At 37.4% G+C, this 23,978-nt stretch overlaps 1 protein-coding gene and 1 long non-coding RNA gene across 6 annotated transcripts in view; one reads left to right on the top strand and one right to left on the bottom strand.

The window, feature by feature from the left end:
* Positions 1-2,883, top strand: part of LOC114478901 (collagen alpha-4(IV) chain-like) — a 32,720-nt gene extending 29,837 nt beyond the window's left edge. For all 3 annotated transcript variants that reach the window (XM_028472248.1, XM_028472247.1, XM_028472249.1), the window contains 4 exons: positions 1,514-1,630; positions 1,745-1,933; positions 2,050-2,333; positions 2,421-2,883. In XM_028472248.1, coding sequence (XP_028328049.1) covers positions 1,514-1,630; positions 1,745-1,933; positions 2,050-2,333; positions 2,421-2,681 — 851 coding nt within the window. In that variant the 3' untranslated portion in view covers positions 2,682-2,883. The remainder of the gene's footprint in view (positions 1-1,513; positions 1,631-1,744; positions 1,934-2,049; positions 2,334-2,420) is intronic.
* Positions 2,884-10,068: 7,185 nt separating this feature from the next.
* LOC114478948 (uncharacterized) lies at positions 10,069-21,059 on the bottom strand. 3 transcript variants are annotated; one of them, XR_003675931.1, is made up of 3 exons: positions 21,013-21,059; positions 10,697-10,779; positions 10,069-10,589 (listed from the first exon to the last, which is right to left on the bottom strand). It is a non-coding gene; the product is annotated as an uncharacterized LOC114478948 (long non-coding RNA). The 3 variants fall into 3 exon arrangements; XR_003675930.1 differs by lacking the exon at positions 21,013-21,059 and adding an exon at positions 11,276-11,303; XR_003675932.1 differs by lacking the exon at positions 21,013-21,059 and adding an exon at positions 11,276-11,301 and having other exon boundaries at positions 10,697-10,775.
* Positions 21,060-23,978: the final 2,919 nt, after the last annotated feature.

Below are 23,978 nucleotides of genomic sequence, written 5' to 3'. Positions count from 1 at the left end.
AAGTCAGGTCTCCAACTTCTCCCAGTTGTTATCCATAACGCGTAGACGATCCAAAAGCAGCTCTTGCTTGCTTTTGATATCGATCAACACATGAGTCTGAGTGTTCAGAGCCCTGCTACATCCTTCAGAAATCACTGGCAGCTTTTCCATAAACATGCATATAAACACATTACTGGTATATTAACCCATATAAACCAAAAAATATGAAAATGGGACATTTTACTGCTGCAAATGTATAACATATTACTGGTATTTTGAGAAAAGGACACATGTAGATTTACGAGCAATTCATTATAGTTGTGCAGAACTCCCAGGAACTCCACATACTCAAAATTGGTATTGCCACAAGTGCACTAACATGACACAACCTAAAGAGAACTAAAATCAGATTTTAAAAATATAAATAGTTGCAACATTTTGCAGTCTTGTTCCAGGTTCTGCTGTCATAATATTCCCATTCTTGTACTCCCAATGTTTAAATGTTTTGTTATTAAGGTTCATGTTAAGTTTTGCAAATGGTTGCACTTTATTTCTGGCTTATTGATTTTTGTTTGGAAAATTATCACCCTTTCTTTCAGACATTTAATTTATTTGGGCTTGTATTTGTGATGTTCTGTTTTTGGTTACATTTGGATAAACAAAATACACTACACTTTGTTTGTTGTGATTCTACAGAGTTTGTGAGTATGTGTCCCAGAGCACTATAACACCATATAGATATACCTACTGTATATATATATATATATATATATATATACACATTATTTATACATTAGCAGCAGTACAATGTCCAGTTTGCATATTTTTCTGGGTTATCTAATAGCCAACCACATGTGTCCTGTCCACAAAATACCAGTAATATGTTATACATTTGCAGCAGTAAAATGTTCCATTTCCATATTTTTTTATTTATATGGGTTAATATACCATTATTATGCGTTTATATGTATATTTATACCCTCGGAAATACCCGGACCCGATGATGAGCTGCTACACTCCATTACTGTCCCGCTGTCGGCTGAGCAAAGAGAACCAGTCTGGCACGGTGTTTGGCCCACCTCTTCCAGCGGGACCATCGGGCCGTCCCCCCCCGGCTGTGCAGTTCACACCTAAGGAAGCCACACAATAATGGTCCCCCATGGTTTCACACATGCACAGAGCTGGTTAGGTACGGCCCTGGTTGCCAGTGTGAGTACACCCTTAAAATAAAATTAATAACAGGAACTAAATGGGTTAACAGGGAGAGAAATTAAAGGCCACCTGCAAGCACAAGAACACACAACAAACTGTTTCTACGCTTGATTAAAAGTGCATGTACTACCCTAGAATTTTTACTCTATACATGGGGAAAAATGATGGGAGAAAAAAAAAAAGGTCAAACCCTGGGATACTGTGTGTTTGTATCAGTGACATGCAAATAAAAACAATAGTGTCAGCTTTCTATAAAATAACACATTCTAAATAAGAAATACAAATGATGCCTGCACAATGTTTGATTTTCTGTATGCTTCAGGACTCAAAGGTCCCACAGGCTCCCCTGGCCTACCTGGTGAACCAGGTCCTAAAGGTAAATCTGGTCAAGTTGGACACCCAGGAGACGTTGGTGAGGCAGGATTCATTGGACCTCAAGGTGAAATCAACAAACACTTGTTGGATCAAGTTGTTTTAAGGATCAGAATTCTGAAAAATCCTGAAATATTTCATTCTCCTCCCTTGTCTTTTATTTGCTGCTTTTTTGGTCTAGGTAGCCCAGGCCCTCCTGGAGATCCAGGTGATCCAGGTCACAGAAGGTCACTGTGGTCTGGCTTCCTTCTGGTTATCCATAGCCAGTCAGTTCAGGTACCAACATGTCCTGGAGGCAGCAGTCAGCTTTGGGTGGGTTACAGTTTAGTTTACCTGGAGGGACAAGAGAAGGCTCACATTCAAGATCTAGGTAAGTACCTGAAGTGATCTGATACCTGAATAGGTTAAAATGATAATAATAATAATAATATATATAGCATATTATAATTAGTGGATTATGGACATGAATGGTCTTCCTCTCTGCAGGACAGCCTGGCTCATGCATTCCTGTTTTCTCCACCATGCCCTTTTCCTACTGTAACACTGCGGCCTGTCACTATTCAAGTCGCAATGACAAATCCTGCTGGCTTTCCACCACTGCACCAATACCCATGATGCCTCTCTTGGGCTCGGAGATCAATTTTCACATTAGCCGTTGTGTAGTGTGTGAGATGAATTCCCCTGTGACAGCTTTTCACAGCCAGGATTACACAATCCCAGCATGCCCACCTGGTTGGAGGAGTTTGTGGACAGGGTACTCCTTCCTCCTGGTGAGTGAAATTATCATCTCTATTGCATTTACAATACTGAGATCATGTCATTGCTTCATTGTTGTACTAAGACTTTCCTGTCTTTAGCAAACAGGAGCAGGTAACCACGGTGGTGGTCAGTCACTGACTTCTTCTGGAAGCTGCCTTAAGGATTTTCGAACCCATCCGTTCATTGAATGCCAGGGAGCAAGGGGTTCTTGTCATTACTTTTCCAATCTTCACAGTTATTGGTTGACGACTATTAGTGAGAAAGATCAGTTTATCGCCAAAAGGCCTCACACCATTAAAGCAGCTGAGCAACAGCGACGCAAGACCAGCCAGTGCAACGTTTGTCTCAGAGACTTTTGAGCTCACTTTGAGTTTTAAAATCTGTTTAAAAAGCAAACTTAAAAATACAACACATATTACACTCGAGACAATATTGATGTGTCTTTGATAATGTTTTACAACGAAGCCATTACTGTGTAAATGTTGAGCTATTAAATAAGTTGTGCAATACAATTAGGAATAAATGATGTTGGGCATTTTTATTCATATATATATATAAACTTGCTGGTGAAGATTGCCCAGTAGATTTTCCTATTGTCAATATATCAAACCATGTTTAAAAGCTTTAATTTCTCTATCACGAGTCTGCATATGAATGATTTGTGTCAACTTCTTATATTGTTGCATGCTGTTTTATATACCTGCATTACCTCAACTGGTGCAATACTTAAATGCACCAGTTGATCAAACCTATTAGATTTATGTTAAAAGTGAAATATGTAGAAATATTGTGAAATTTCAACTTTTAAATCTGAAATACCTAAACTAAATATTTGAGTGTTAAGAAACATGTCCTTAGCTGTCATGCCATATGTGTAACATAGTTATATATACATTAATTATTATTGCCGGCCCGGCCAACCTGTAGTACCTGTTTTCCACCGGTTGGGTGAGTATAAGCCTATTTACAGCAGAGCAGTCCCTGCACTAGGCCATCTCTGCTAACAAACATCCATCAAACAGATAAACCATGAGGTTTACAACTAACAACTGCTTAAACATCTTCACTAATGAACGCATCACACATGTAAAGCTGACGATATACATTGGCCCGCATGGGTTCACCGAAAACATTTGAAAAGTAAACCAGACCTTATCCAAAGGAAACAAAGGTTACACCTGCGTGATGGGGGTCCTGGTATATACAAGGGAAAAGGAGTTTGGGTGGACAACAAAAAGAAAAAGAGCGAAGCAATTTTTGGTTTGCATCGTTGGTATAACGTGATGCTAATATTGTTTAGAGGAGTTAAAACTGCTGTGCCAGGAGAGAGTATTAGGGTGCTTTCACACCGAAGAATCCTAGAGCAGTTAAAACGCTCTAGTTTTCATTTACTCAGATAGTCCACCTCATTAGGCCAGCGCGGATCAAACAGACAAATTCTAGAGTGATTGTTTTGGTCAGTGTCACTGTATTTCTTTTTTTTTCTCTTCACTTTGTCTGCACATGCTGTCAAAGGTCAACACTACAAGAAGTGTCTTTGCATTTCTAATCAAAGCCTACAGAGTCTCAGCTGTGTCGTAAACACAAATATAAATATACTTGGCTCGAACCAAAAACAGGAAATATCAGAAAAGAGAGCATGCACAGCATTGTGGGTGGGAAGGATAACAGACCGCTGTGCAAAACCAAACATTACAACCACCAAAATCACACACTACACACATGAACAAGTGCATTTATTTATATAAACCATTACATGTGTGCAGATGTCCACGTCACACCTACTGGGAAAGCACTGGGAACCATTAGATTGTAAATGATCAATAAATCAACACGAACCGTGACAAAAACCTGGTGTAAAATAATAAAAGTATTAGTCAATAATAATAATACATTAGCAATTTATTGATAGAAATTGGCTCAAGTTAAGCTAAAAAATACTTGACATTTGGGTTGGGATGTATGCATCATACTGTTGAGAAAAGGAAAAGTCTAAATGTCATATTCCATAAATCATCTTCTCCATGTGTGAGCTGTGTCAGTCTGTACGAATCATCCTCCTCCATCAGTGGCCTGTCATAAAGAAACAAAAAATAAAATCCTTACCATTTAAAAAAGTCCCGGTACCAGTCGTTGCCTGGGACATCAGTCGTCCCGCAAGACGCAAAGGCCAACTTACCTGAAACAACTATTTACAAAAGAGCCAAGGTATAAGACGCACTGGACAAACACACATGGACACTCAAATGGCCAGCCTTGGTTTGTGTCAATGTAACCAAAGGCTGAACTAATCCCACCAGATGCAAGGACGAGCTATGGAAGCCGGGTACAAACGGGGAACTTTGCTCATAGATGGAGAGGAGCAGGAAAAGGAAAAGCACAGATGACTCTAAGATGAGTCAGAGCTGTCGTCCCGTCTCGACCTCTTCGTCCCAGGCTCACAGTAACTGTCATCTTCAGAGTCACTGGAGGCTGAGGAAGCAGACTCCTCAGTGGTCTCCCAGACAGGGGTCACCTCATAGAAGTAAAACACAGTCCACTCAGGAAGGTCCTCCTCAGGGGCTTCTGTGTCTTCTGGTTCTTCAAGGTCTTCTGCTGCTTCTGAAGTTACGTACCAGCCTGGGACAAAACACGGCGTTCCAGCCCTGTCAGTGAAAAAACTTTAAAAAAAATTGTCTAAAAAACAATTCGGCTTTGGTAATAAATTATAAAGTAAAAAGATTATTTAAATTAAAGTTCAAATGGTCAGACTGACCATGTGTGGTCCAGAGCTAATGTTAGCTTATTTTAGCAGGAGTTTCAATTTTTTTTTTTATTTTATTTATTTTTTATTTTATTTATTCAGTTTATTTCCGACATGGTTACATTCACTTTTTTTTTTTTTTTTTTTATACATTTTTTGTACATGCCGAAAAAGGAGACGAGAGAAGCAGTTTGCTTATCCGGGTCCCGTCCCCTGTTTTACCATCGCAGATTTACATGGGTTTACATGTCTCTCTGGTCAAAACATTCTTGATTTCTTCTGAACGTCCATCTGTAGTCAGTGTTGTCCTCTCTATCTTTGTTTGTGTTGACCTTGTTCCCTGCCAGACGTTGTTAGCATTCCTCCAGTTCAAGAATAGTTCCTCTTTCAAAGGTGTTTGGAAGGTTTTTCCCTTTTCATCCACAATGTCACCTTGTTTTGTCTCTACATCAAGGGTAATCCAGCTGTTGTTAGTTCCATTGGCAGTGTTGTATTTTCCACTGTCTGATGATGGGATCAGATCCAACTTGTATAAACACATCACTACATCCCAGTTCACAAGCAAAGTAGTATTTTAATGTAATATATCTTAGTTCATAAGCGTGTTTCTAACTGCTGTTGTTAGTTTTATTGGCAGTGTTGTATTTTCCACTGTTAGATTTAACTTGTATAAACACATTATTATATCTTAGTTCATAAGCAATGCAGTAATTTCATTGTATATAAAAAAATCGTGTTTCTAACTGCACATATGACAATAAACACTTTGAATTTAAATTTAATGTAATCCTTACTCACCCCACCACCTAGCAATTGAAATGAATAAATGACAGACCTTTTTTACTCTTGGTTTCACATTTAAATCGGTCTCCGTAAAATAATCACAGTCTGAGTTTTGTTTCCAGTGTTTATATAGATCTGGGTCCATATCCATGATTACCATCAGTAGTGTTGTTGTTTAGGTGGATCCTTCGTATTTTCCCAAGTTGTCCATCGTTTTGATAAGAACTGGTTTTCCGTCCTCTTCTTCCAGGATGTAAATCCTGCAGTTTTTTGACCACGTCTTCAAAATCTTTCCTTCTTTTTTTATTTGGCGTGCTTTCCATGCAATGCTTGCATTTTGTTTCGTCAGGTTTTCATTGATGTACACCTTCGTTCCCTTGAGTTTATTTCTTTGCTTGAGTATTTCTCCTTTGAATTTTATATTCGTGAAGGTTATTTTTACAGCTCTGTTATCATTTTTCTTTGGCAGGAGATGGCAGGAGTTGATGTTGTCAGGGTTCAGGACAATGTCCTTCGACTTCAGGTAGTCAATGACCTGTTGTTCAATCGATTTTGTTTCTTCGTCACTCCTGGGTTTTATCTTTAGGCCTGTGATGATGACATCTTTCTCTCTTTCCTTTTGTTCCAGCTGTTCAACCCTGGCGTTCAACAATTTTATCTCTTCAGCATTTCTTTCATTCTTTTCTTTCAGTACCTTTGTTTCGCTTTGTAGTCTTTCCAGTGAGTTTTCCAGCGTCTTTTCCAACGACTTTATCTCGGCAGATAGGTTTTGTAGACCCTCGCGTATCATCTCCTTGACCTCTTCCAAACCCGAATTGGGTTCTGAAGGGCCTCCCTGTGGTTTTTTCACCATTTTCCTTCAGTCTTGGGCCCAGTTTTTCAGGCTGTTCAGGCTGTTCAGCTGTAGCCAAGGTCGTGTTATCGGAGCAAACGAAAACACGTCTGCTGTCTCCAAAGACCAGAGACTACTGGAGTCTGGCACGACACAAACACGCAAAATGCATAAAAAAATACAACATGGATTGACTCACTGATGAGTATGGAGATGGTGGGGTTATAGAAGAACATATCCTTCCAGTTCTTTTTGATGGATGGTTTGTTTAACCGATTATTTTTAATAAAAAAAAGTCAACCATGCCGAAACCACAGCGAGAACAGCCATAGCAGCAGCAGCTGAGCAATCAAGAGTGAGGGAGAGGGGCAAAGGATCTTAAAGGCAGAGCGGGCTCATCACAATAAAACTATGACAGGAAGTGGGCTTCTAGTTCACATGGGTTAGATAAGTCACCAACAAACACACACAGAATGACAGAAAAACACACAAAATCGCTATGAAAATGTTTTGTCCTTTCCTGTATTAATGCTCAAATTGGTCATTTTTTTAAATGCTGACATGAATGTTGATCATGTGGCCCTCCGCTCAAACAAACACATTTTTATGGCCCCGCTGTGATAAAAGTTGCCTTCCTCTGGTCTAATGAAGTCATGAAGTAATAAGATAAACAGTAAGGTCTTTTACCTGCTTTCTGTGAAGTGTGTTGCGATAACACGTGTTGTGAATTGGCGCTATACGAATAAAGATCGATTGATTAGTGAAGTTATTTTGAGACATAATGACCTCTTTCAATGGCAAAATAAAGAAAATAAAAAACAAGAATCAACAGAAGAAAGTTCAGTTGTAGTTCGAAGCAGGTTCTCCTGCAGTGTCCATTACAATTACATGGAAATGGACAATTAATCAAAATAGGCAATGACGTCATTTCCCCTGTGCTGAAGTCCTAAAAACCTGCCACTAACACTTACATTAAACAACAATACCCATAAACGCGCACACACACACACACACGATAAGCACCCCTGCAGTAAGAAATGTTAAATGATAAATAAATAGTTTTATTTGTATAAATTGATGTCTTTTATCAGATTTGACCCTAACCACCGCTGCAGCCAAAGTCTCACTCTGAACTGAGTTCAAAACTTGAGAGCCCTGATGATGAGTATGAAGTTAAAGAAACTATGCAGACAGGGACAGACTGAACAAAGGCAGCAAATACGAGAATCAGGGATAAAATGAGGGCAGTTTAATGGAAGATGAAGAGTGAAAATGGGCGCAATTCAGAATAGAGAAGGGCAACTGTTCTCACAGTCAGAGCCACAACAATGTGATCCTCTGATCCAAGGGCCACATCATCAACATTCATGTCAGCATTTAGAATAATGACCAAACTGAGCATTAATATTGAGAAAAACAACAGATTTTGTGTGTTTTTGTTGTTGTTTTATGTATTTTTCTGTTTTTTGGATTCATTTTGTTTTTTATGTCATTTTGTGTGTTCATCGAGTCATTCTGTAGCGTTTGCTGTTATTGTCATTTTTTTGTTGACATTTTGTGGATATTTATGTTTTTGTAGTCATTTTGTGTGCTTTGACCTTTGCTCAAGGTCATATTTAAGGTCAAGGTCAGTCTTCTGTTTTTCCTACATTATATAACTTGTCAACAAATCCAGATACAGGTTGTTATTTTTGCCAATTGTTAATTGCCAAATACATATTCGCCTTGCAAATACAGGTCTTGTCTAGTTTAAACTTATTTTTGTAGTCATTTTGTGTTTTTCTGTTTTGTTTTTTTTGTGATTTCGTATGTCTTTGTAGTGGGTTGATTGGCTGATTTTTATTGTCATTTTGTGAATTTTTATTGTCCTTTTTTAAAGTTTTAGAGTCATTTTGTGTAATTTTGTGTTGCTGTGGTTTATGTTATTTTGTAGAGTTACTTTGGGTCTGCACAAAATTATACTGAAGGCCACATGTGGCCCCTGAGCCACAAGTTGCCCTTGTCAGTGTTAGAAGCACTGTGGACCTTTTTTGTTTGACACTTTGAAACACTTTCTATTAAGAAACGTATATATAGTATCTCTCTTGTTGATGAGGTTCCTGTGTTTTTAGAATGAGACCCAAACATTTTTTATTTATTTATTTTTTTTTACAGAATCATTGCAAACCTTTGAGGATATAATGAGATCTGCTGTCACCTAGTGCATTTCATGAGAAATTACAGTATTTATAACAACAACAAAACCTACCAACAGGACTTTTGTGTTCTATTACTTGAAGGTGAAAAAAGATGTAGGTAAATTTGTGTGTCATCTTTCTTAATGTACATATCAAAGCAGGATGAATGAAACTTGAAATAAACATATTCCTGTGAAAATATATTTTTGGCTAAAAAAAAAGGGAACATTTACAACTTTTTTTTTTTAAACACAGAAAAAATGTGTTACTGCGTATGAAATAAATCCTGAAACAGAAGAAATCCAACACAAAGTCAAATATGATAAATCAATAACTTTTTGGGCTCATTTAAAGTAAAAAGAAGCAAAACGGCACAAGTTTAAATTCTTAGTTTAAACTACATTAAACCATGTAAAGTTATTAAAAAATAAAATACCAAGACTAAAAGAAAATGATTTTTTTAACAATCTAAACAGAACAAGAAACAAGCCTTTAATGCCATATTTTAAACCAACTAAATTATTTTAAACAAGCTAACAACAACTAACATCCTGAAGGGCTAAAGTGTCTTGATTATTTGAATATGATATTTAAAAAAATACAGTAAAAAAAATAATATTTACTCCTAATAGATGTTTCTGCTTTTGGTATTCATTTATTTACTAGTTTTTTTTTCTGTAAGAGCCCTTGAAACAACAAATATATAAGCCAGAACATAAAACATCCTATAGTAGACTGAATATGAACATATACTGTATATATAAATATAAAACATAATCAGGGTTCCCACCAGGAATTGTTCACAGCATGGGGTAACATTTTGAAATGTACAACTATTTGAGGGACAAATTTAGTGAAGTAAAGCTTTGTTACTGCCTCACTTTAAAGCCTAAAGTTATTTGTTAGTATAAGGGTTAGAATCATATAAGTTTCTATCTCCTCCTACTCCTTTTTGAACATGTACAGGCTTCACATGCAGGATTTTAATCATTTATTCTCACTTTGCTTTGTTTGATTGTTTTCTAAATTACTATTAGCATTTTCATTGTAGTAAATACACTGTTGTTTTATGTTCAAAATTAAATTAAATCAAATGAATTGGTGAGGGTTCATGGATGAATGTAGTTAGAGTTTAGCCTGGTATACGTACTCCACTAATAAATACTCACAGACACTGTATAGACAAGGAATAACATTTTATTATACTGTACAATATATATATGTATGTAGTTATGCTTAGCACACATAACTACACACATGAACGAGTGCATTCATTTATAAACCATTACATGTGTGCAGATGTCCATGTCACACCTACTGGGAGAGAACTGGGAACCATTAGATTGTAAAGGATCAATAAATAATCATGAACCATGACAAAAACCTGGTGTAAAATAAATATTAATAGTCAATAACAATAATACATTAGCAATTTATTGATAGAAATTGGCTCAAGTTACGCCAAAAAAATGCATGAAATTTGGGTTGGGATGTATGCATCATACTGTTGAGAAAAGGAAAAATCTAAATGTCATATTCCATAAATCATCTTCTCCATGTGTGAGCTGTGTCAGTCTGTATGAAGAACTGATGAAGAAACATCTCAGTGATGAAGATGAGCTGAAAATTCAACAGTTTTTTGTAGAAAGTTGAAACCAAAGCAGTCTGTGTAAACACTGCAGTGCTGGTGACGAACATCTGGAACTGTCTGATTCTCCTCTGAAGCAAAACTCTGCAATCAAACAAAAGACAATTGACAGTCATTAGTATAAAAATCATCTTTATTTTTACATTAAACACGTTCAGATTCTTTCTGTGTAAATGAGAGGCTTTACTTACATTGATTGTTTTGGTGAATAGAAGTCTTTCTGTCCTCTGGTGATGTTTCATCCTCAGGATGCTGTGGATGCTGGTGCTCCTGTCTGACATTTTACAGGTATTAGTATAGCGTAACATCTACCTATTTTTTTTTTTTTATTAAACGTGTAGTATTTTTGCTTACATTGTTTTGGTTAATAGAAGTCTCTGTCCTCTGTTGGTGTTTCCTCAGGATGCTGTGGATACTGGTGCTCCTGTCCTCCATCTTCATCATCCTCCTCCATCAGTGGATGCCGTTGTTCCAGTCCAACATTTTACAGGCATTAGTATAAAGTCACCTCTATTTTTACATTAAACATTACTTCAGTGTCTTTCTGTGCCAATGAGAGGCTTTACTTACATTAATTGTTTTGATTGTTTTGCTTTCTGTTGATGTTTCCTCCTCAGGCAGCTGTGGATGCTGGTGCTAATGTCCTCCATCTTCTTCATCCTCCTCCTCCATCAGTGGATGCTGGCACTCCTGCCTGACATTTTACAGGCATTAGTATAGCGTAATGTCTACATATTATTTTTTATTAAACGTGTAGTATTTTTACTTACATTGTTTTGGTGAATAGAAGTCTTTCTGTCCCCTGTTGATGTTTCCTCAGGATGCTGTGGATGCTGGTGCTCCTATCCTCCATCTTCATCATCCTCCATCAGTGGATGCCGTTGTTCCAGTCCAACATTTTACAGGCATTAGTATAAAATCACCTCTATTTTTACATTAAACATTACTTCAGTGTCTTTCTGTGCTAATGAGAGACTTTACTTACATTAATTGTTTTGCTTTCTGCTGATGTTTCTCCTCAGGCAGCTGTGGATGCTGGTGCTCCTGTTTAACATTTTACAAGCATTATTATAAAGTCAAGTTTATTTTTACAGTAAAGGTGTGTTCAGTATTTTTACTTACATTGTTGTGGTTGATAAAGAAGTCTTCTTTAGTCTCTGTCCTCTGTTGATGTCTCCTCCTGTCCTCACTTGCTGGGATTAAAAAGGTTATCTCTAATTTTTAACTCTAACCTAACTCAACCTAATATATTATGCATGTTTTCATAACAGTGACAGGACAACCACTCTGATTGTGGCCTGTCATAAAGAAACAAAAAATAAAATCCTTACCATTTAAAAAAGTCCCGGTACCAGTCGTTGCCTGGGACATCAGTCGTCCCGTACGACGCAAAGGCCAACTTACCTGAAACAAGGAAGCCGGGTACAAACGGGGAACTCTGCTCATAGATGGAGAGGAGCAGGAAAAGGAAAAGTACAGATGACTCTAAGATGAGTCAGAGCTGTCGTCCCGTCTCGGCCTCTTCGTCCCAGGCTCACAGTGACTGTCAGAGTCAGACGATGCAGGTTCCTCAGAACCGTCTACGTACCTCTTCCTGGAGACACTGCGTCCAAGTGGTGACTCCTGAGAATACTCACCTTCAGAGTCACTGGAGGCTGAGGAAGCAGACTCCTCAGGGGTCTCCCAGCCAGGGGTCACCTCGTCGAAGTAGAACGCAGTCCACTCAGGAAGCTCCTCCTCAGGGGCGTCTGTGTCTTCTGGTTCTTCAAGGTCTTCTGCTGCTTCTGGTGTCAAGTACCAGGTCGGGAGCAAACCCAGAAGTTCGGCCCAGCCTGGGACCAAACCCGGAGGTTCTGCCCAGTCTGGGACCGAACCCGGAGGTTCAGGCAAACCTGGGACCAAACCCGGAGGTCCTGCCCAGCTCTGGACCCAGCCTTGCGTTCCAGCGCTGTCAGGGAAAAAACCTATAACTAAAAAGTAATTTAATGAATAAAGAAATAGGTTAGTATACAGTGATTTAAAAATATATATAATTTCATCACATTACAAATATCAAATCTTTAGATTAAACATTACCAACATTATTAAAATGAATCACAGAAAAATTCAAACAAACAATGCAAACTACATTTCACCCAGTCTAACTGAACATCACTGGCTGCTAAAAATAAACAAAAACACAAAAAAAACAATCAATTTTCTAATATTTATAAAGTATGAAATAAAATACACATTTCTAATCAAATCTACCTCAGATCAGGACTTAAATATTTTTTTACTTTTTCACTAAATACACCTCTGCAGCCCAAACGCTCACTTCAGAGTAAAATTATGACTAAATCTATCAGCATTTCTTAATTTTCATTGAGTTAACACAGTTTTCTGAACGCCTATACATGTTTATTTTTAATTATTCGACCGTTTTTAAACCTAAACCTGTGTAAAGTTTAAACCAAACGTCTCAGGCCACAAACCTAATTTAAAGACACAAACCTGACGATTAAATGATACAATGTTTAGGCTCCATCATGTTTAATGCTAATGATTAAAGTAGGTTTATCAGATGAGAATAATTCAACATAACTTACACTCTGGACACTCTGCCATGCGTGGCCCCATGGTCTCCTCCTGGTCTGAACTTCTTCTCTGGTTTGAAGTCTTTCTCTGTCTGGTACTGGTCTGAAGTCCTGGTCTGGTTCTGGTTGTGTAGAAGTCTCTAAAGAGACTTTTCTGTGTGTCTGGTAAACGTTTTCTTTGCTCAAATCTCTCAGAACGTCTCTCTCCGTCTCTCGCTGCTCGCAGAGTAACTGAAGGTCAGCAGGTGATTTTAAATAACGCCTCTTCCTTGTCACGTTCACGTACACACGTACAAAATGTATCAATACACACGAATATATATTTTTTTATGTGTATGCATTGATATGGGCTCTCTAAACGTTTTATATGACTGATAAAATAATATATTTACGTAGCATGACCATATTTTTACTTTCACGTCAGGTTTTGCGCGTAAAGTTAATTAGGATGCGCAGGTTTCCTACGGACTTTGAACGTCTCACTGTGATTACTTTAATTTACTGTAACTCCGCCAATACTTGCTCTATCGGGACAATTCGAACAATTTTTGAACGCAAAAAAGTTGCCATTTGGAGTTTTTAGTTACTTGTTATTATCTTAATGCTGAACCCAAATATTACACTGTTGAGGCCACTTTAAAGGGAAATTACTATGTGAGTTATTTAGGTTTTAGATTGAGGTAAGATCACGAGCAGTTAGCATAAAGGCTGTCAAAAATTCAATTCCTAGTGTATTACGACAAAAAAAACACAAACACACAAACACATGTTGCAGCTAGACAGCATGAAGACGTAGGTAATTTAATTTTTACAATCATTTATTGGCTCCTCAAGTGACAATGCTTTTGCTAAGCTATTGGTATTCAGCCCCGTCAGGGGGTCAATTAGAGGGGCAATGCCCACCCTGCCGTACCTCCTTGCCCCCCCCATTGGCTGTCAGAGTGGTAGGCCTAATGATTTTTTTTTTTCCTGCTGATTTTTTATTTATTTTTTTCTAAAACGAGTCATAATTTGTTTTGTTTGTCACATTGTATCAATTCATATTCAGCTAACTGAAATCAATAAAATGTAAAATTCAAAAGAAATATTTTAAGATACTCTCGGCTTGTGTCGTGTGACGCAAGTGACGTGTTAAGTTGACACGTCACTTGCGGCAGCACGCACGCGTACTAATACTTAAATGAACAAATTAGACAAGTATGCACTTCTTGGTGTGGCAAAATTAAATGAAAAGGAAAATGATCGTGAAACAAAGAAAAATAAATAAATAACTAAATAAATAATTAACTAAATAGATTTAGAAAACAAAAAACAAAAACGAGGGGGGTTGAGTATACAGTTTGATTAAATTAGATAAAATTCAAAATATGGGGGTGCCAAGCTAGTGGTAATGATAATAACATCAATAATAGCAATAATAGTGGCGGTGCTAAAAATAACAAAGATTATAATAACAGTTATAATGGTGATAATAATTATCATGATGAAACTACCAATAATTATAATAACACTAATAATGATAGTAATAATAAACAATGATAATAATAATAATGATAATAACATCAATAATAGTAATAACAATAATAGTAACCATAATAATCCTCATCATCAGCATTCCCATCATGCTGTACCCAACCTGTGTTTTAATTTTTTTCTCTCCTAGGAATCCTAGGACAAAGGGAAGGGAAAAAGGGGAGAGAAAAAAATCCTAGGCTTGGATAGTGAGATGCGATTAAAAGTGGGCCCAGTAGCTAATTTGCGTCCCATTCCGGGTAGGTAACCAAGCAGACGCACTGTCCTGTACACCCATCCAGCCCGAGACATCTGGCGCCCTGGGCCCTCCCTGTTCTTAATTTTCCTTTTCTTTTTTTTCTTTTTTTTTTGTAAATAAAAAAAAAAAAAAAGTTTGTATGAGTGATTGGTGTTTTACAACTGGTTTTCATGTGCATATGAATTGAAATGTGTGCTTGTCCCGGTTATAATAGAGACCATAGTACAATACCTAAGTACTGTATGCATATGTAGGTGCAGATCTGTGGGAAAATCATCAGCCCCCCCCCCCCCCCCCCCGTGGTCATCACATGCCCCCCTCACAACATGGTTCTGGAGCCGGGGGCTGTTGGTATTGCAAGACTAATGCTAATGATAGTCAATGTTCATGCAAGGCTAATCCTATTATTATTGTTATTATTAATAATAATAATAATAATAATAATAATAATAATAATAATACATTTTATTTATATAGCGCTTTTTCTGTGCTCAAAGACGTTTTACAGGGATAAAAAACACAGTGCGTAAACAATAGGTAAAAATACTGAGGCATAGAAGTAATTAAAAAGACAATGTAATAAACAATAGATAAACTACAAGATAAAATGGCTACACAATAAAAGCAGTCCAGAATAAGTGTGTTTAGAGGTGTTTTCTGAAGGTGAAAAGGTCCATGTAGTCTCCAAGGTTTTGAGAGAGTGAGGTCCAGAGGGTGGGGGCGGCAATAGATAAAGCTTGGTCTCTCCAGTTTGGGCGCCTGGTCCTGGAGGGAGGGGACAGGAGGTCGGCGACGGAGGAGCGGACGGAGCGAGATGAGGTATGGCGATGAAGCAGGTCAGTGAGGTAGAAGGGGGCCAGGTTATGGAGGGCTTTGAAAGTCATAAGTAAGACCTTGAATTGGATGCGCTGAGGGATAGGAAGCCAATGTAGATTTTGAAGAACAGGGGTGAAATGTTCAACAGCGACTCTCTGTACTTCCGGAGGATTAAAACCTTGTTGAGAGAGGAAAACTCTTGGTGAGACGCCAGTCCCCGTGGGTCCAGTTGGATGACTTTGTCGAGGTCTTGCCCCCAGTTGAGAGGGTAGTTGACAGGGCTGAGGTACAGCTACATCTGTGTTTCAGACACGAGCTGTATTGTTTTAATGTCCAACTTTGCTTCTTCCTCTTCATCGTTATCATCATCATTTCCAAAATCATTTCTATTATTTGCTCCACTTAATAACAAATGTTGAATCTGACCCATCAATGTTTTGAGTATGTCCTCAATTTAATTTCTTTTGTAATCGGGGTGGGTGGGCTGCGTCCAGCTGTGGCGGCGTACTCAGTAGCAAGAGCAGTGACACAGTTCATGCGGTCAGCAGCTGAACTGAAAGTGTATTTATAAGGTAGAAACTGTTTTATCAGAAAATGAACTCTTCTCCTAACTCAGCGATCAGGATTTCATTAAAAGTGCTTGTTGGATCATCAACGGGCAAAAAAATTTGAGGGTACCGTAAACTCGCAACCAATCTAGAACTTCATCAGCACTAGTGTTGGAAACACCGGTGATAAGGACTGCGTGTGAAATACTAATCCCAGATTTTGCAACAAAATCCATAATTAACTTTTTTCAAAATCGGACCAAAAAAAAATAAATGATTCACACAGCAAGGCTCCTGGCCAGCTAGCCAAATGTAACGCACTAGGGGCTCAGGAACTGACTTCAAACAGGGTAAACAGAAAAAGGTCCGGCTGTTGAGCCAAGGTGTGTAAATAATTGCCACAGACAAAATAATTTCATTTTAGTATATATATTATATATTTTTGGAGTTAGTATATGATGTGTATACATGTTATTTAGTTGCTATTAATAATTAGAGATAATCAATAAACAAACAAAAAATACAATTACAAAACACAGACAATATTTTCTTATTTGAGAACTCAGTAGTCAAAGTTCAGTTCATAGTTTGTTTCCTTTGGTGTGTCTCAGTTCAGTTAGTTTGATTTTGCAGAGTTGGAATGCGAAGAGTTTCGCAAAGTTCTTTCGCATTGGGGAAAGAAATACAAAACAAAAAAAAATCCCCCAGATCCGAGTGTCAGAGGAAACAAAAAGATCTGATATTCCTACCCCTACTGGTTGGGTGGTGGGTCGCCATCTAGTGGTTGAGAGTGGTAGGTGATCCAGAACTAACAAAAACCTGACCTATAAAATGAGGCCAACAGCAATTAGTCAAAAAGCTAATAAAATTAGCTTAAGTACCTTTTAAAGTAGAAAATAAATAAACCTTAGCATCCTTAAACAATTGGTCATTGTTAAATTAATAAACATTTATAAATACATGCTATAAATCACAGCAGAAAAATCCATATCAAGGTAATCAATTTGAAGCTTCATTATATACATTCACAGTTAAAAAAAAATAAAGTGCACTTTTAAATAAAAATCATTAGCTGTAAAGCTAAGCCATATCATAAACATGCACGTCTTCAACATATTCTTTAAATAATTAATTGTTGTTGCACAACTATATCTAGTTCATTCAATAGTCTGAAGCCTATTCAAAACCACATAGCCACTTTGGCATTTATTTCAAAAAGTAACAGAAATTGTCAAAACTACAAAAAGCTTAGTATTATCTTAATGTAGTCCTGTCTAATAAACAATTCGGCTTTGGTAATAAATTACAAAGTAAAAAGATTATTTAAATAAAAGTGCAAATGATCAAACTAGCCATGTGTGTTCCAAGGCTCATGTTAGCTTATTTTAGCAGGAGTATCAATGGAGTCTGGCACGACACAACTACGCAAAATGCATAAAAATTACAACGTGGATCGACTCACCGATGAGTGGGGAGATGTCGGGGTTATAGAAGAACATATCCGTCCGGTTATCTTTGATGGATGGTTTATTTAACTGATTATTTTTAATCAAAAAGTCAACCATGTCAAAACCACAGCAAAAGCAGCCATAGCAGCAGCAGCTGAGCAATCAAGAGTGAGAGGGAGGGGCAAAGGATCTTAAAGGCAGAGCGGGCTCATCACAATAAAACTATGACAGGAAGTGGGCTTCTAGTTCACATGGGTTAGATAAGTCACCAACAAACACACACAGAATGACAGAAAAACACACAAAATCGCTATGAAAATGTTTTGTCCTTTCCTGTATTAATGCTCAAATTGGTCATTTTTTTAAATGCTGACATGAATGTTGATCATGTGGCCCTCCGCTCAAACAAACACATTTTTATGGCCCCGCTGTGATAAAAGTTGCCTTCCTCTGGTCTAATGAAGTCATGACGTAATAAGATAAACAGTAAGGTCTTTTACCTGCTTTCTGTGAAGTGTGTTGCGATAACACGTGTTGTGAATTGGCGCTATACGAATAAAGATCGATTGATTAGTGAAGTTATTTTGAGACGTAATGACCTCTTTCAATGGCAAAATAAAGAAAATAAAAAACAAGAATCAACAGAAGAAAGTTCATTTGTAGTTCTAAGCAGGTTCTCCTGCAGTGTCCATTACAATTACATGGAAATGGACAATTAATCAAACTAGGCAATGACGTCATTTCCCCTGTGCTGAAGTCCTAAAAACCTGCCACTAACACTTACATTAAACAACAATACCCATAAAAGCACACACACACACACGATAAGCACCCCTGCAGTAAGAAATGTTCAATGCTAAATAAATAGTTTTATTTGTATAAATTGATGTCTTTTATCAGATTTGACCCTAACCACCGCTGCAGCCAAAGTCTCACTCTGAACTGAGTTCAAAACTTGAGAGCCCTGATGATGAGTATGAGGTTAAAGAAACTATGCGGACAGGGACAGACTGAACAAAGGCGGCAAATACGAGAATCAGGGATAAAATGAGGGCAGTTTAATGGAAGATGAAGAGTGAAAATGGGCGCAATTCAGAATAGAGAAGGGCAACTGTTCTCACAGTCAGAGCCACAACAATGTGATCCTCTGATCCGAGGGCCACATCATCAACATTCATGTCAGCATTTAGAATAATGACCAAACTGAGCATTAATATTGAGAAAAACAACAGATTTTGTGTGTTTTTGTTGTTGTTTTATGTATTTTTCTGTTTTTTGGATTCATTTTGTTTTTTATGTCATTTTGTGTGTTCATCGAGCCATTCTGTAGCGTTTGCTGTTGTTGTCATTTTTTTGTTGACATTTTGTGGATATTTATGTTTTTGTAGTCATTTTGTGTGCTTTGACCATTGCTCAAGGTCATATTTAAGGTCAAGGTCAGTCTTCTGTTTTTCCTGCATCATATAACTTGTCAACAAATCCAGATACAGGTTGTTATTTTTGCCAATTGTTAATTGCCAAATACGTATTCGCCTTGCAAATACAGGTCTTGTCTAGTTTAAACTTATTTTTGTAGTCATTTTGTGTTTTTCTGTTTTGTTTTTTTTGTGATTTCGTATGTCTTTGTAGTGGGTTGATTGGCTGATTTTTATTGTCATTTTGTGAATTTTTATTGTCCTTTTTTAAAGTTTTAGAGTCATTTTGTGTCATTTTGTGTTGCTGTGGTTTAAACTACATTAAACCATGTAAAGTTATTAAAAAATAAAATACCAAGACTAAAAGAAAATGATTTTTTTAACAATCTAAACAGAACAAGAAACAAGCCTTTAATGCCATATTTTAAACCAACTAAATTATTTTAAACAAGCTAACAACAACTAACATCCTGAAGGGCTAAAGTGTCTTGATTATTTGAAAATGATATTTAAAAAAATACAGTAAAAAAATAATATTTACTCCTAATAGATGTTTCTACTTTTGGTATTCATTTATTTAGTAGTTTTTTTTCTGTAAGAGCCCTTGAAACAACAAATATATAAGACAGAACATAAAACATCCTATAGTAGACTGAATATGAACATATACTGTATATATAAATATTAAACATAATCAGGGTTCCCACCAGGAATTGTTCACAGCATGGGGTAACATTTTGAAATGTACAACTCTTTGAGGGCCAAATTTAGTGAAGTAAAGCTTTGTTACTGCCTCACTTTAAAGCCTAAAGTTATTTGTTAGTATAAGGGTTAGAATCATATAAGTTTCTATCTCCTCCTACTCCTTTTTGAACATGTACAGGCTTCACATGCAGGATTTTAATCATTTATTCTCACTTTGCTTTGTTTGATTGTTTTCTAAATTACTATTATTAGCATTTTCATTGTAGTAAATACACTGTTGTTTTGTTTATGTTCAAAATTAAATTAAATCAAATGAATTGGTGAGGGTTCATGGATGAATGTAGAGTTAAGCCTGGTATACGTACTCCACTAATAAATACTCACAGACACTGTATAGACAAGAAATAACATTTTATTATACTGTACAATATATATGTATGTAGTTATGCTTAGCACACATAACTACACACATGAACGAGTGCATTCATTTATAAACCATTACATGTGTGCAGATGTCCACGTCACACCTACTGGGAGAGCACTGGGAACCATTAGATTGTAAAGGATCAATAAATAATCATGAACCATGACAAAAACCTGGTGTAAAATAATATTAATAGTCAATAATAATACATTAGCAATTTATTGATAGAAATTGTCTCAAGTTAAGCCAAAAAAATGCATTAAATTTGGGTTGGGATGTATGCATCATACTGTTGAGAAAAGGAAAAGTCTAAATGTCATATTCCATAAATCATCTTCTCCATGTGTGAACTGTGTCAGTCTGTATGAAGAACTGATGAAGAAACATCCCAGTGATGAAGATGAGCTTGGATTCTGATGGAAAGTGAGTTGAAAATTCAAAAGTTTTTTGTAGAAAGTTGAAACCAAAGCAGTCTGTGTAAACACTGCAGTGCTGGTGACGAACATCTGGAACTGTCTGATTCTCCTCTGAAGCAAAACTCTGCAATCAAACAAGACAATTCACAGTCATTAGTATAAAAGTCATCTTTATTTTTACATTAAACATGTTCAGATTCTTTCTGTGTAAACGAGAGGCTTTACTTACATTGATTGTTTTGGTGAATAGAAGTCTTTCTGTCCTCTGGTGATGTTTCATCCTCCTCCATCAGTGGATGCTGGCGCTCCTGCCTGACATTTTACAGGCATTAGTATAGCGTAATGTCTACATATTATTTTTTATTAAACGTGTAGTATTTTTACTTACATTGTTTTGGTGAATAGAAGTCTCTGTCCTCTGTTGATGTTTCCTCCTCAGGATGCTGTGGATGCTGGTGCTCCTATCCTCCATCTTCATCCTCCTCCTCCATCAGTAGATGCCGTTGTTCCAGTCCAACATTTTACAGGCATTAGTATAAAGTCACCTCTATTTTTACATTAAACATTAGTTCAGTGTCTTTCTGTGCCAATGAGAGGCTTTACTTACATTAATTGTTTTGCTTTCTGTTGATGTTTCCTCCTCAGGCAGCTGTGGATGCTGGTGCTAATGTCCTCCATCTTCTTCATCCTCCTCCTCCATCAGTGGATGCTGGCACTCCTGTCTGACATTTTACAGGCATTAGTATAGCGTAATGTCTACATATTATTTTTTATTAAACGTGTAGTATTTTTGCTTACATTGTTTTGGTGAATAGAAGTCTTTCTGTCCCCTGTTGATGTTTCCTCAGGATGCTGTGGATGCTGGTGCTCCTGTCCTCCATCTTCATCATCCTCCTCCTCCATCAGTGGATGCCGTTGTTCCAGTCCAACATTTTACAGGCATTAGTATAAAATCACCTCTATTTTTACATTAAACATTACTTCAGTGTCTTTCTGTGCTAATGAGAGACTTTACTTACATTAATTGTTTTTCTTTCTGCTGATGTTTCTCCTCAGGCAGCTGTGGATGCTGGTGCTCCTGTTTAACATTTTACAAGCATTATTATAAAGTCAAGTTTATTTTTACAGTAAAGGTGTGTTCAGTATTTTTACTTACATTGTTGTGGTTGATAAAGAAGCCTTCTTTAGCCTCTGTCCTCTGTTGATGTCTCCTCTTGTCCTCACTTGCTGGGATTAAAAAGGTTATCTCTAATTTTTAACTCTAACCTAACTCAACCTAATATATTATGCATGTTTTCATAACAGTGACAGGACAACCACTCCAACTGTGGCCTGTCATAAAGAAACAAAAAATAAAATCCTTACCATTAAAAAAGTCCCGGTACCAGTCGTTGCCTGGGACATCAGTCGTCTCGCAAGACGCAAAGGCCAACTTACCTGAAACAAGGAAGCCGGGTACAAACGGGGAACTCTGCTCATAGATGGAGAGGAGCAGGAAAAGGAAAAGTACAGATGACTCTAAGATGAGTCAGAGCTGTCGTCCCGTCTCGGCCTCTTCGTCCCAGGCTCACAGTGACTGTCAGAGTCGGACGATGCAGGTTCCTCAGAACCGTCTACGTACCTCTTCCTGGAGACACTGCGTCCAAGTGGTGACTCCTGGGAATACTCACCTTCAGAGTCACTGGAGGCTGAGGAAGCAGACGCCTCAGGGGTCTCCCAGCCAGGGGTCACCTCGTCGAAGTAGAACGCAGTCCACTCAGGAAGCTCCTCCTCAGGGGCGTCTGTGTCTTCTGGTTCTTCAAGGTCTTCTGCTGCTTCTGGAGTCAAGTACCAGGTCGGGAGCAAACCCAGAAGTTCGGCCCAGCCTGGGACCAAACCCGGAGGTTCTGCCCAGTCTGGGACCGAACCCGGAGGTTCTGCCCAGTCTGGGACCGAACCCGGAGGTTCAGGCAAACCTGGGACCAAACCCGGAGGTCCTGCCCAGCTCTGGACCCAGCCTTGCGTTCCAGCGCTGTCAGGGAAAAAACCTATAACTAAAAAGTAATTTAATGAATAAAGAAATAGGTTAGTATACAGTGATTTCAAAAAATATATAATTTCATCACATTACAAATATCAAATCTTTAGATTAAACATTACCAACATTATTAAAATGAATCACAGAAAAATTCAAACAAACAATGCAAACTACATTTCACCCAGTCTAACTGAACATCACTGGCTGCTAAAAATTAACAAAAACACAAAAAAAAACATTCAATTTTCTAATATTTATAAAGTATGAAATAAAATACACATTTCTAATCAAATCTACCTCAGATCAGGACTTAAATATTTTTTTACTTTTTCACTAAATACACCTCTGCAGCACAAACGCTCACTTCAGAGTAAAATTATGACTAAATCTATCAGCATTTCTTAATTTTCATTGAGTTAACACAGTTTTCTGAACGCATATACATGTTTATTTTTAATTATTCGACCGTTTTTAAACCTAAACCTGTGTAAAGTTTAAACCAAACGTCTCAGGCCACAAACCTAATTTAAAGACACAAACCTCACGATTAAATGATACAATGTTTAGGCTCCATCATGTTTAATGCTAATGATTAAAGTAGGTTTATCAGATGAGAATAATTCAACATAACTTACACTCTGCACACTCTGCCATGCGTGGCCCCATGGTCTCCTCCTGGTCTGAACTTCTTCTCTGGTTTGAAGTCTTTCTCTGTCTGGTACTGGTCTGAAGTCCTGGTCTGGTTCTGGTTGTGTAGAAGTCTCTAAAGAGACTTTTCTGTGTGTCTGGTAAACGTTTTCTCTGCTCAAAGCTCTCAGCACGTCTGTCTCCGTCTCTCGCTGCTCGCAGAGTAACTGAAGGTCAGCAGGTGGTTTTAAATAACGCCTCTTCCTTGTTACGTTCACGTACACACGTACAAAATGTAACAAGATACACGAATATATATTTTTTTATGTGTCTGCATTGATATGGGCTCTCAAAACGTTTTATATGACTGATAAAATAATATATTTACGTAGCATGACCATATGTTTACTTTCACGTCAGGTTTTGCGCTAAAGTTAATTAGGATGCGCAGGTTTCCTACGGACTTTGAACGTCTCACTGTGATTACTTTAATTTACTGTAACTCCGCCAATACTTGCTCTATCGGGACAATTCGAACAGTTTTTGAACGCAAAAAAGTTGCTATTTGGAGTTTTTAGTTACTTGTTATTATCTTAATGCTGAACCCAAATATTACACTGTTGAGGCCACTTTAAAGGGAAACTACTATGTGAGTTATTTAGGTTTTAGATTGTTTGAAGTAAGATCACGAGCAGTTAGCATAAAGGCTG

Source organism: Gouania willdenowi, chromosome 17 (genome assembly GCF_900634775.1).
Source record: "Gouania willdenowi chromosome 17, fGouWil2.1, whole genome shotgun sequence".
Lineage (NCBI taxonomy): Eukaryota > Metazoa > Chordata > Actinopteri > Blenniiformes > Gobiesocidae > Gouania > Gouania willdenowi.
This window is presented reverse-complemented; position numbering and strand designations above follow the sequence as displayed.